Source organism: Gossypium hirsutum, chromosome D07 (assembly GCF_007990345.1).
Source record: "Gossypium hirsutum isolate 1008001.06 chromosome D07, Gossypium_hirsutum_v2.1, whole genome shotgun sequence".
In the NCBI taxonomy this organism is placed as follows: Eukaryota; Viridiplantae; Streptophyta; class Magnoliopsida; order Malvales; family Malvaceae; genus Gossypium; species Gossypium hirsutum.
In genome coordinates, this window is record NC_053443.1 from 4,158,719 (window position 1) to 4,172,972 (window position 14,254).

The window sequence follows — 14,254 nt, forward strand, 5'->3', positions numbered from 1 at the left end:
TTATTTCCACTTCTCTTTTTGAACTATGGTAACATTCTTTTTCCAAGTGATGGCAATGTCATGTAAGCCATAGGTCAAGCTACCTACAGTTTAGGTACATGACCACAAGTTCACACTCCCTCTGATAGTTTTCATGTAAAAATGTTATTTTTTTTTATACAATGCCTATGATAAAGGTGTTTTAGCGCGCTCGTAACTACGACTTTCTACACTAACAAACAATACTGATGTCAACTGATACTTACTCTTAATCAAACATCCAAATGCAATTAAATGGTTTTCTATTATGCTAAGCTATCTGTTTGGAAGTATCAAAAGATTGTGAGGAATAGTTGCAAGTGTCAGTTTAGATGACCTGAAAACAATATAAGCAAAGGAAAAACGATATCCCCAACTCAAAACAATGGCATAATAGGCTGCTGAAAGAGTAAAATGACTGACGATATTTTAGTCACCTAATTAAGTCCAACTGTGAGGTGTCTTTGCAAAGGGAAAATTCTTACATGCAAACCTTAAATATAGAAGGAAAGTCGCCACCCGTCTAAATAACAATCAATTGATACAGGAGGTAGCGCAGCTGCTTTTCCCTCTCATAAGGGACATGTATTGTATCATCCCATCAATCCTTATTAGGTGAAATGGATGACACCTTTATTAAAAAAGAAATTGTTGGTCCTAGGGAACACCCTGGCTTCAATCTACATCTACTATCATATTAAATGGTTACAATAATAATTATCTGACATTGTTATAGCCTACCAAGTATAACACATGCCACCACAAAAGATATTTGTAGACAACCTTTCACTTATCTCCCAACCTACAATATTTGGCATATTATTCATCTATAAGTACCCGTATAGTTCGCCTATCACCCAATTGGTCGTTGGTTGACCAACCACTCAGGCACCTCATCCTCCACACCACCCACTTTTAGTTGGTACACACTGATCACCTCCAAAGAGAGGACCACCAAAAGACCACTAGGCGTAATAATCTCGTACTACCTTAATCATCAAGGGAATGTCAGGATAATACCATGCATGAGGACAACCCATGTATAATGTCCTTAACACTTGGTTGACCGCATGATCTATATATACTGAATTTGTTGGCGACATGACCTCATTGAACACAAGATCTTTTTCTCTATAAATACTCTATAGAATAATAAAGGAGGAATCGATCATTTAACCTTTTAGCTACTTTCAGCACTCAACCTCTTTTTTCTACATTCTCCTCCTCACTTACCTCTTTTCCCCTACTCTCTAGTCTCCATCTTTTTAGGTGAATCAACTTTCCTTATACCCATCTTTTACTCTTTATCTCCTTCCTTATTAACACTGATATCAACAAACATGTTACATTATTATTTTTTCATTAACATATTACTTAATATTCATTTGGATTTTCAATGAAAAAGTTTACCTTCTCACTGTATTTTCTATGGTGATCCACAATCAATAATCAAATGTTCACTAACATTTAAAAATCGAAGCTACCTACCCAGTAAAAGAAGAAACAATATATATGCTGTAAAGATGTATCTTACTGACTAGTCGGGAAAGAGAATGAATAGAAAGCATGCATATAATATACTATAATATGGATGTGACAGCTATGTGTGGCTATCATAATTTAATCACTGTGATATTATCTTTTAGATCTACTAGGCATGGCCTATTATATTGATCATCATCTTCAGACTAGATCCTAAACTGACCAAAATGCCACTGGAATTTTTTATTCATTTATCACTTTTTATTTTTTTTCAATTGTTGAGAAGCAATTTCTCAAGGTAGCGTTTAATAATTTTGATTTAAATTAAGTTGTAAATTATTTTAAAATGTAATATTTATGATTATTTTTCAAATTTATTGATGTATTATTAACCTATTTAGTAGTAATTTGAGATTTTTGAAATATTTCTGGATTTGATAAATTCATATTTTTATATTTAAATCATAACGAATTTCAATTCAAAATAAATACTCTTGAATATATTTTGAACTTATTTCAAAGAATTTTTTTTATAAGAATGCGCAAAGTCTAAAACCAATGAAACATCAATATGGGGTTCAACATTTACCCCACTAGTATCAACAGCGTCATTCAAGAGAATATTAGGGTGAGTTTGGATGGGTGGTAAGATGCAGTGCGTGTGTTTAGCTTATTTTTTTGTCTCACGTTATAGTATTTAATCTCACAATCACAGTTATTTTTACATTAGCTACAGATAAATACACAGCCCATCCAAATTCACCATTATTCAGCTCAAAAGAAGCCTCCCAAGTATATGCATATTATAGTCAGCTGCTCCTCCCAATTCGGCCAAGAAATCGGCTGCTGCCCTCTCTACTCAACTGGCAAGGATTGTCCAAGTATTTTGACACACACACCTTACACTCTTCAAAAGTTAAATGTATCAGCTAAAATAAGGTAGTGTTTGATGTTTTTTCATATTATGATTCTAATAGAATGTGGTTTGTGAATGTTATTTTGCAATGCTTGGTATATATCAAAAGATATTGATTAAAATCTCAAAAAAATGTTATTATTATATTTGGTTCACAAAGTACTTTCTTAAAAATGTGACGATAATTTACGAATTTAATTTTATTAAATAAAAAACAATATTCATATATTTAATTTTTATAATAAACTTAATTCTTAGACAAATATTTAGATTAAATATTTAATAATAAAATTTAATTAAAAGTTTTTTTTAAAAATAAAATTAACTTAAACATTTTCAACATTTTCAACCTTAAGTGATAAGTAGATATATACATGCTTATCTTACTTAACCCTTTTTTGTTGAAATTTTTTTATTAATTAGAAAACTAATAAAATCATCAAATACATTTAATTAAAACTAAAAATTTTCAATTAAATAAAAAATGTTATGATCATTAAATATTAAAAATATATTTTAAAATTATTTCCCCAACAACCCTATTTTGAGAATTAAAAAACAACAAAAATGAATAAAAAATCCAGTTTGTGGAGCAGGTGTAGATGATGTGTAGTAAACTAACGTGGGGTAGTTCAACATGAACAAGAAAATCTCTCTTTTTATGTTTGTAAACTTAAAAATTAAAAGAAGTCTATTTGTTGGAATTGTGGAGGCGGTGAGACCCACAGTTTTTGATGTTGAATCTTTGTCCAATTCTTGGAAAATAATTTAGAAAGAAAACTCGCCAAAATCTTTGTCCTAAAACTATAAGACCTGTTCATACTTCAACTACGGGGCGACAGCTATTTTCCCATTTGTGATTTGGTGTTTAACATTTCTAGTCTTCTCCCGTAAGAACAGTCCCACCTCCACCAACACCAAAGTGTCATCATTGAACCCTCATATTTCTCTCCTCCTTTTTATGTTATCACCTTTGCTTTTCTTCCTTTCTTTTGGCGTTTGAATACACTCTTGTGCTTGGTAGGCTGTGCAATTGAGGTAAAATGGGCCCTCAACCCCACTCAAACATTTTAATGGTACTCCATTTCGTCTTTCACTGCTCTCTTTGACCCCATATTGTTTGCTCTCTCACTTTTTAATTTTTCTTTTTCTACTTTTAGCTCTTAATGCGCTAAACATAAGATTCTGAGGTTTCTGTTTTCTCCCTTTTGAAACCATCACTGGTTGTTTTATGGGGTTTTTGCATTTGGGATTTTGGTTTTAGACGTGGGTCTTGGTAACAATTTTGGATTTCTGAACTATGGGTTCACTTCTGTCTGCAAAATTTCCATCTTTTTGATATCCTTAAGGTTCAGGTCTTCAATTTAGATTCTCAATTCAAGCTGTGGATTTTGGAAAGATTAAAAGTCAGCCGCTGTGGATTTTGGTTTATGTTTGGTGGGTCAAAGAATGATGGTTGTGAGGTAGGGGGCTGGTTTCCTCGAAGTGGATTGTGGTGATTTTGGTGTTGGCTAGTTGTTGAAAGAAGAAAACATGGACAGAATGGTTCAACCTCCATTGGTAAGTTAATTAGTCCTTCCTTTTTCTGCCTTCTGTTCAATCATATTATCTGTTAGAAAAAAAACGTTATTTCATGGTTTTATGGTGATGAGAGCTAAATGGTTTACAATTGTGATGCATCTTGTATGCCATAGTTGTGTTATAGATGGTTTACAAGTTCTTAGATGAGGTCTAACCTCAAAATTTATTCTCCTGTAGACCGAATTGTTATCTTATTGAAGGTATGATGTTTCATGTGCGAGCATATGTGTAGATGAGAAGTACCATGAGGTGGTTATACTATGAGTCAAACTGCATTTTGCTCCTTTTATTAAAAAAATGGCAAATTTCTCCTTATATTTAGATCAAAGAGTTTGTTAAAATTTTCACCTTTAAAAATTGATCCCTGCATGTCGACATAGGCTACACGTGGACGTGTAACTGTTTGGTTATTCCATCAACTAAGCCAGTTTTTAACAGTATAAATGGATGAAATTTTTAACAGAAGAACCAGTTTGCTTTTTTATCCACCGTACCCAGCGAATTTGTCCATTTTTTAAGTAAAGAGAGCAAAATCCAATCTGACTTCTAGTATAGGGGCATCAATAGTATTTTAAGCCATAATAACATTAGAAATGTACTTAGAAACATGTTTCCCGAACTTACGTCTTTCATGACTATCTCCTAAACTTTTTTCAAACTTAAAAGTTGGTTTCCTGAATCCTTAAGCACTTAAAATGTCAAAGCCAAAGAGTTGACCAACTCAAGGAGGAGTTTTGAGTTCAAATGATTGTAATAGAGACCGAGTTGCTATCTGTACGATCCAGTTTTAGTTATGAAAGTACATTAGTGTCCACAAAGTTGAAAATCTGTTTTCTTTCAACTCGTTATTTGGCAGTTTAGAGCATTGTATCAATTTCTGGTTCCCTCTTTGGGTAGTATTGTTTCATACAAATTCATCATACAAGTTAGACATCTCTGCTGAAGATGTTAATCTTTGCTTGTATGCTGGCATATAGATTTAACATAAAAGATGATATCATAACATTGAAAGTCGCGCATTATTTGCCAGATTATACATGCTAGAACAGTTCTCTCTCATCAGAGATAAGTGATATCAGTGGCACCTCGTGGCATGGTTTCCATGTTTTTGTTGATACTGACACTGACCTACTGCATCTTACAAGCTTCCTGTACCTATAGCAAGACAATATTAGGGAAGAAAAAACTGTTCATCCATTGTGAATGTTTTTGGCAGGTTGATACAACAGCCTGTTTATGTAGAGTAGATGCTGGACTCAAAACTGTTGCTGGAGCAAAAAAATACGTACCACGTACAAAGCTGTGTCTCCAACCCAGTATTAAACCGTCCATTCATCCAACAAGAAACAAGGCAGCACGTAGTAATAGGAGCTGTTACCAATCTCCTCTGCTCCCAGGACTCCCCGATGATCTTGCTATCGCTTGCCTAGTAAGGGTTCCCCGAGTTGAGCACAGGAAGTTACGTGTGGTCTGCAAAAGGTGGTATAGACTTCTATCTGGTAACTTCTTTTATTCACTCCGAAAGAGCCTTGGAATTGCAGAAGAATGGATTTACATCATTAAGAGAGATCGAGAGGGAAAAATTTCTTGGCATGCCTTTGATCCTGTATACCAGCTCTGGCAGCCACTCCCTCCAGTCCCTAAGGAATATTCTGAAGCCCTTGGGTTTGGATGTGCCGTCCTTAGTGGTTGTCACCTTTATCTGTTTGGTGGTAAGGATCTATTAAAGGGATCGATGAGACGAGTCATATTTTATAGTGCCAGGACAAATAAATGGCACCGTGCTCCAGATATGCTTCGTCGAAGGCATTTTTTCGGTTCATGTGTGATAAAGAATCGCTTGTATGTTGCTGGTGGAGAGAATGAGGGAGTGCATCGGTCATTGAGATCAGCTGAAGTTTACGATCCCAACAAGAATAGATGGTCATTTATTTCAGATATGAGCACTGCAATGGTGCCCTTCATTGGGGTTGTATATGAGGATAAGTGGTTTTTGAAGGGACTTGGACCTCACCGGCAAGTGATGAGTGAGATCTACCAACCCGAAACAGACAGCTGGTACCCTTTCTATAATGGAATGGTTGCAGGCTGGAGGAACCCCTGTGCTTCCTTAAATGGGCAGCTCTATGCCTTGGATTGTAAGGATGGTTGTAAGTTGAGGGTTTATGATGAAGTGGGTGATTCTTGGAGTAAGCATATTGACAGTAAGATACACTTGGGCAATTCTCGGGCTCTGGAGGCGGCAGCGCTTGTTCCACTTAATGGAAAACTTTGCATCATTCGAAATAATATGAGTATATCTCTGGTTGACGTTTCCAAGTCCAATGATCTGAAGGGATCTACTGCTCAACATTTATGGGAAACTATAGCAGGGAAAGGTCAGTTCAAAACCTTGGTTACGAATCTTTGGTCTAGCCTTGCCGGCAGGAACCGGCTGAAAAGCCACATTGTTCACTGCCAGGTTCTCCAAGCATAGTGCGACCGTAATGTTTTCCACTCATGCCTTGAGGTATCTCTTGAATATGATGGGGGTTGAAGCGCCAACAGCTTGGCCAGGTTGATGCTTCTCATGTTGTCGGAATTTCTGTTTTTGCTAGATTGTTAGGGTTACAAATATTTATATGATACACAGTTGTTAAATATAGAAAATTGAAAATGCTTGTTTAAATATTCCTTAGCTCTTCAAATGACTGCGAATTTGGTTTTGCCGTTTTAAGGATTGGCTATGTTGTTGTAACTTAAACCTCCATTTATAGCTTGAGATAACCTCTGTCAAATGATCACACTAGTAACTCTTCCAATGAGCCAGTTTGAGCTTTGCTGTCACCGTAAGAGGAGGCAGGAAGACTAAGCTACTTCACGAGACACTAATTATCAGTCCATTGAACTCGAGCAATCAATCAGAATGGAAGTCAAAAAAATTCCTTACCCAAATTTCTTATCTAACTCGATATTGAAATACGTTGTGATAAAAACCGTGAGAAAATACCAAATGTAGATATCATAGAGAGCATGATCATCAAAGACTAAAAGATACATCTAGGACAGTCACCTGCCCTGCTAAAACCGGGGTGACCCCGAAATTGCTTTATTCTTTCGATCTTGTTTTTTAGTTTCCTTCTCATAAAGGTATACAAATTAGGGAAGAATATTTTACAAGAATACCAACACACACGGAATCAAAATACTCAAAACATGCAAATCCATGACATACAGAAACTGGCTATTCGTGCGAACGCTATCAGAGTCTTATGCTTTTCCAGAACCAGATATGTGAGATTTTGCAAGGGAGAAACACATTCTCTTCTGCTTCTTATACTCATTGTACCGCAAGAAGTAATACCCGAGATAATCAAAATCGATGGGTGACATCCTTGCCTATGATTAGCAGAAAAAAATGACGAGACTCAGATGAATGTCATGGTTTCTGGGGCATGAAAAACATAGATAGGGAATGAAGATACCTGGATTAAGGCCCATAACGCCCAATATAAATGTGAAGCTAACATGAACGTATTAGTCTCCACATACAGAGCTTCAAGGTCTTTTTCTGATACCTGTTGTGGTTAACACAATATAAGGTACTAGTTTCAAATCTAATTATCTAAATATACCTCGAGTACAAAAGGCTCTTTAAAGGCCAATATGTTAACAAGATCAATTTCTAGCAATATTCAATGTGTTTTTCATAGTTTCAACATACAAGTCTTGAATGATAAGCATGTGATTGTTTGAACACATGCAGATAAAAAGTTAAAGGATTCCAAGTTCTGATTCTAAGACCCTTCTAATAAAATAATGGATAAAATTTACCTCAATATGTAGTATTACAAGTGCTAACAGTAAGATCAGTCATAAGAGTGACTCTAATAGATTCATTCTATTATCCCATCTAGGATACATGCAGTTTCCAGTACTCATCTTAAGACGCAACAATAAGTTCCAATTAACATTCACACCAGATAATAGGAAGCATTAGCTCCTATTAATTGTGAGATAAAATAAGTAAATAAACCCTCCATATCCATCAAATAATGCACATAGAATTTACTCGATCATTGTTAATAGCTAAGTTGTAACAGACTAGCAACGTATTTTATCTCAGGGGCAATCTTGTCAAACTCGAAATATCATTGTTGAAACCAAAATGCACAAATCAGATATCCTTACCTCGTAAGGTTTTTCAGGTTCTAAATAATGCCTGAAAAAATGATATTGTTCATCTTTACTCGGATACCTGCATTTACACCATGTTCAATAATCAGTAGGTAGGTGCCAATCTGTTCAAGAACTCATCATTGTTGCACAAGAAAACACAAGAGAACTGCAATTCAAATAGAGAAGAAACATACAAGCTATAGTCACAGTCATAGCCAGCATACTCATTGAAGTGATTTCCAATGTCAAAGCCTCTGTAATTGTAAGATCCATACTCAAAGTCTATCAAGTAGAGCTTTTCTGGACATTAACGAGGTAAACAGTTAACACACAAGACATTGGAAGAATTTATAGGTAAGCAGGAAAAATATTCTTTATTCCATCCAGTAATTAGGCACCAACACAATATCACATTTTTCTGCCTTTAGGTTACAGGTTTCATGATTCATTGAATGATGCCTTATCTTTGAGAAAAGCCTCTGCGTACTAGATCTCATATCAACATGGGAATGTTCTCAAATCTACATGCAATGGTGTTTTGTTTTTAAGAATGTTATGCAATAATTTATAGATATTCTTATTCCTTCACATGTCTAACCAGCAGTGTTGGTTCACTTTCACTACATAAATTTGCTTATCTACGGATTGTATCAAGAGCAACAGTCAAACCCAATATCAGCAACCAGAAATTGCTTTGGATAAAGACACTGCACTGCACCCATACGGACATCTATGCTTAATCCAACCGAGTTTCCTATTGAAACTAAGTATTCTCATATCTACCACCCCAACATCCAACCGAGCTTCCTATTGAAATTAAGTATTCTCATATCTACCACCCCAAAGTGTTCTATCTTTAAAAACTATCATGCAACATTTTATAGATATCATTTATGTTATGCCTAACAAGCAGCATTGGTTCACTTGTCACTACTGATAATATGTTTATCTATGGATTGTAAAAAAGGGCAAAAACCAAATCCATTATCAACATATGGAAATTTTCTAGAGACAAGGACACTACACTCATCTTGAAATATAGGTGATAAAAAGGGTGCACATCCATGTAGAATGAAAAATGTGAATACAGCAAAGAGGAGCTTCTTTGAGAGTCAACAGAGCAAGAAGATGGCAGTTTAGCAAAGTGAACAAACTCAAATTATAAGTTTACATACCTTGTTCCTCATTATGCATCAAATTTCCAGAAAGCAAATCATTGTGAGCAAACACCACTGGAGAATTGAGAAGGGTTGTCAGTTCCTGGTCCATCACCAGGACACACTCTCATAAACAGGGGTAAAGTTCTTGATATTGAATCAAACATATAATCAGAAATCAAAAACAAAATAGGATCTGAGAAAGCGTTTGCCAAGCCAATAAACACATAGCACCTTCCCTTCATCAGCACCAGATGAATCAACCAAAAATAAAAAGAGATCTTACCTTCAGCTCTGTAACTTCCTTATGCACTTCCTTGAACGAAATTGTCTCATATGTCCTTTGTTTATCAGTATCTTCAAACTGGAGAGTAGATGCTGCAAAAGAAGGTCTCATGCATTAGACATGCATCTAGTACTGCTAGGTAATAATCTTGAGAAGAAAGAAACTAAATGAGCCCCAGCCCCCATGTTACTGATGACAATTGGCAGTAGCAGACTGTAATCAGTCAAAACTCCAGACAAGCAACACTCTTAAAATCCAAAATTTGAAAAATAAAAAATAAAAAGATAGATATTGAGGCAACTGCAACTGCAAGACAGTCCATTTCGATTTTTATGGAAAAAAAAACATTGTGTAAAAGAAGTCGGTTCTCAAACCTTTCTCAAAGAACTTGAAGATGTCAACCCATAGCTGAGGTTCTTTAGAACCTAGAATTTCCACTTGATGGAATCTTCGAAGTTGCTTCGCGATTTCAGAAACCAGCTTTGGCTTTCTCATATCTGGCAAGGGGAAAATAGGTAAAAAGTATATTAGCACGCAGCTTGCGGGCCGAACAATACCTTCAGTTAAAATAACAATTGTCAGTATTAAAGGTAGAAATTAGTTGCCACAGAAGTCAATGCCTTGTAGACTATTTAATCATACCACCTAGGCCAAATATCTATAATACCGTAAAAGCTTCAAGAGGCAGAGAACTTTATTACTGATGCCGCCAGCACAGAACATGAGACTAAGATGCTCGAAGGCATAAACCCTCTCAAATAACTGATGTCTTAAGAACACAACTTCATGTGAAAGTCCTACTCCCGGAGTTTATCTCTCTGATGCTTACCTGCTGGAGTTAAGGTACGTGCATTTATAAAAGATTGTACCATCCCATTTCCAAATACACCAAGCAACTTGGCACCAAATCCTGCAGCTGAGAGGTATTTGATCGCCTAAAACACAATATGAAGATACAAGTTTATAATGGAATGAAAAGGTCGTCAAACAGAAAGGTGTTAACGGAACCAATAGATAAAAACGCTGGATGAATCATAACTAGCAACAATTTAGTTTAGAAGAACACCAAAAGACATACAAAACCATCATTTGAATTACCGTTGTACTTGAAATTATTAGCATATCCTTGACCCACCCTGATACATGCATGTAAGCAAAACATTTCAAAAGAAATCATAATAAGCAGTTCCTTTGGGTAAGATTAGATTACTTCTCCATTAAGTCATTAACAACTTAGTTGACTAAAACACTTCCAGAGAAGATTCAGAGTTCAGACCCAGGAAACACAACAATGACGAGTTTTACGTTAATATTTAAGCAAGGTTTTAGCACTTTAATATAATACCAACCAAAACCAATTAGCTAAATTAGCGATTATCCCTAAGGAAGATTTTCTACAGATAATTAGTAGCGAAAAGCATCGGAGAATACCTGTAACTCACGTTCCCGATTGATGACATATTCAGTGTTGGGTCCATACAATCTAACTGTTACAGACACATATTCTCCATTTTCTTCCTTGACAGAAACCTTCAGCACTGCATTAAATTGTTCGTGATTAGCGAATAAACTGCCACAAAATCGAACAAAAGCAGCAAACAGAACCAGAAAATATAATGTATAAAAAAAACATCAAAAGGCAACCAACCCAAACGACGGTTTTGCAGCCTCGGAATACAGACCTTTTTTCCTTCTTATTCTTTTTGAGTTTTTACTTTTCCAATTTAAAACGCAATTACTTATGTTTACTGTTTGGTTGGAAAATCCGATCTAATAAAAAATACATACTGCTAACAAATTAAGTCGCTACTCTACAGAGAGCAATAAGTTTTTTTCATGAAAGAATATAACAAACATCAAACAGCAAAGTGCTCACGAAGATTCGTGATGCCGCCTGATACAGTGTCGACGGAGAAGCAAGAATCGTTCAACTTAGCCCATTTCCGAAACAGATCCTTGCACAAGGCGCTGCAAAAGAAGTATAAAACCGAGCAAAATGTCATAAAAGTAAAACCAACACAAATTCGAATTTCCTGGCGTTTGAGCTGGTCGTACTTAGCTTAAATAGAATAAAACAAATATTGAAGATCCGAAAATATCAACACGAGAAGCAAGCCCTAAAATAAGCTAAGTTAACAGCTCGAAATGAAAAAAAAAAACGAAAAACAGAGACGAGGAAAAAAACGAACATGACGCGAGGGACCATAAGGGGAAAAGGAAGGGCGGTATCAACTGAGAGATTAGAGTGAAGGATTGAATGATCATCGAAGGTTGAATTGCCGTTGTGGCTTTGTTTAGCATGGTTTGCTTCCATGGCGGTCCAGATGTTCTTCGTTGCTCCCATTGGTGTACTTATTTTTTTATGCTAAGAGCTTATATTGAACAAGTGAGAACAAGTTTCGTTTCATAAAAGAAGGAATTATTAAGAAAATTAGGAAATGATGGTTTTTTTACTGAAAAGACGCTTATGGGCCTATATTTGGAATTTTGTGAATCAGGACACCTTAATTTTTTTTTTTCAAAAAGTTAATGATTATATTTTTATTTTATTAAATTTTGCCGAATTTTTATTTTAGTGATTAAAATATTTTAATTTTGATGTTTTATTCTTTAAAATTTATTATAAATAAAAATTTGAAAATATATTATAAAAACTTTCAATGAAATAGTTTTAAAATATAAATAAATTTTAATTGATTAAAATATTTAAAATATTTGAATTCAAAGTTTGAAAATATTGACCAGTGTTCGGGATCTACCCGATTAAACAATAAACAAGTAAAAAATAGTGGAAGAAATTGATAAATTGAACATACAAATTTAACGTAAAAAAATATCTCCAAAGAGGATAAAAAATCACGGACAAAGATAATTTTACTATAATGGCAAAAGAACGAAGAGTACAAAAAAATGAGATAAAACTAAACCTCGAAAACAAAGAACCTTTTAATGGTGTATTTTCTAAGGTTGTAAAAGAACCTATTTATAATGTTAAATTCATAAGTCAACTAATAATAAAATAAGCTAGACTAATCATAGTTCGACTGAAACAAATAAACAAAGTTTAAGTGGGAGATTATCTTTCAAATTTGAATGAAATACGTGGCATACTCGACAAATCTCCACATTGACTCATATTTCCACAACACCATCTTTGCGAAAGCCCGCAACAGGCCTATCTTGAACCATGTAGGGAATTAATTGAGTTGAATATGTGCTTAAAAGTTGGAGGACTTTTAACATTCGACTTGTGCATTGCCAAATCAAAACTAATCTAGGTCTGATTTTGACGAACATAGCGCCCTAACTTTTCAAAATCTGCATCCAAAAGAGAACCTCCATTCAACGAAACGGTCATGCTTTTTTCCTTCCTATGACCAAGTTGTATCCGCTCCAAACGAGTTGACTTTGACTTCGCAACGGATGAGGAACGTTCGATTTCACCGATCACTGTAGAACTAGTGGTGGAGCCAAAAGGAGTCCTTTAAAATTTATAAATTTTAAAATTAGTAATGATAAAATTACACTTTGGCCCCCTAAAATAATAAAAATTTGATTTAATCATTTAAAAATTATAAAGATATAGTCTATTAAAATGGTGAAATTGTATTTTTACTATCATAAAAATATACAATTTACTTTCAGCCCTCCCAAAAACTTTTCTTTGGCTTTGCCACTGTGTAGAACCTTCCAGAATATTAAGATTGTTGATAATTTTACCTTTTAACAAAACAAGAGCCCCACGAGACACCTTAATGTCGTTCGAATCAATGTTGATTCTACAACCTTTTTAGTCTAAAATACTCAATGAGATGAGATTTTTTCATAAATTAGGTACATACCTAACATCTGAGAGTGTCCTATTTGTCCCATCGTGCATTCTAATTTTAACAGTATCAATACCGATTACCTTACTGGATGAATCATTTCTCATGTGCACAACTCCACCTTCAACCGAATTGTATATAGAGAACCATTCTCTATTAGGACACATGTGGAAAGAATATCGTGAATTTAGGATCCACTCGGACGTAAGCTCGGAGATATCGCTCGTTGACACTAACAAGAAATCATCACCGCTTTCGTCGGCCAAATTAGTACTAGCTACATATTTCTCGTTACTCTCAACAACCAATTTATTTCGCAGTTTAAAATAATATCCTCGAACGAGAGTTTATCTCTGTCATAAATTAGGGTTTCCCTAAAAGACTTGTATCTCATTAGACCCTATCCTTCAAAGCTTGGAAAGCTATCTTCTTCTGTCAGCCACCATATTTGGAAGCCCCAAGTACCTTTCTATCTCATTAGATTGATGAACCTCCAACAAACATGAAACCCAAATCTGATCCCCTTCAAAAGCATTTGGACTAAAACACACAATGGATTTTTCATAATTAATGCATTGGCCAGAGCAGGCTTTATATTCCTTCAAAATTTGTTTCCTACTAACCTCTGCACCCTTAATCAGTCATTCATCTAAAGCCAAACTCATAAGAGTAGATAACCCTTTTACATATCAAAAAAAGAAACAGACTCAAAGAATCACATTGCCGAAGCCCCCTACTCGGTGCAAACCTCTCTCCCACTTTTCCATTTAATATCACCGAGTATGAGACCGATGAGATACACCTCATAATGGTTTCCAGCCATCTACTA

General features: G+C 35.1%; 2 protein-coding genes across 2 annotated transcripts; one reads left to right on the forward strand and one right to left on the reverse strand.

The window, feature by feature from the left end:
* The first annotated feature begins 3,112 nt into the window (after positions 1-3,112).
* On the forward strand, positions 3,113-6,777 carry LOC107953705 (F-box/kelch-repeat protein At1g55270). The gene is made up of 2 exons (XM_016889091.2): positions 3,113-3,976; positions 5,214-6,777. Exons 1-2 carry the CDS (start codon positions 3,950-3,952, stop codon positions 6,471-6,473), a joined length of 1,287 nt encoding a protein of 428 aa, XP_016744580.1. The 5' UTR covers positions 3,113-3,949; the 3' UTR covers positions 6,474-6,777.
* Positions 6,778-7,031: 254 nt separating this feature from the next.
* LOC107953706 (probable ethanolamine kinase) lies at positions 7,032-12,026 on the reverse strand. Its single transcript, XM_016889092.2, has 11 exons — positions 11,788-12,026; positions 11,475-11,566; positions 11,030-11,136; positions 10,428-10,533; positions 9,973-10,095; positions 9,599-9,690; positions 9,331-9,415; positions 8,350-8,455; positions 8,168-8,234; positions 7,462-7,554; positions 7,032-7,375 (listed from the first exon to the last, which is right to left on the reverse strand). Exons 1-11 carry the CDS (start codon positions 11,940-11,942, stop codon positions 7,247-7,249), a joined length of 1,155 nt encoding a protein of 384 aa, XP_016744581.1. The 5' UTR covers positions 11,943-12,026; the 3' UTR covers positions 7,032-7,246.
* Between the last annotated feature and the right edge of the window lie 2,228 nt (positions 12,027-14,254).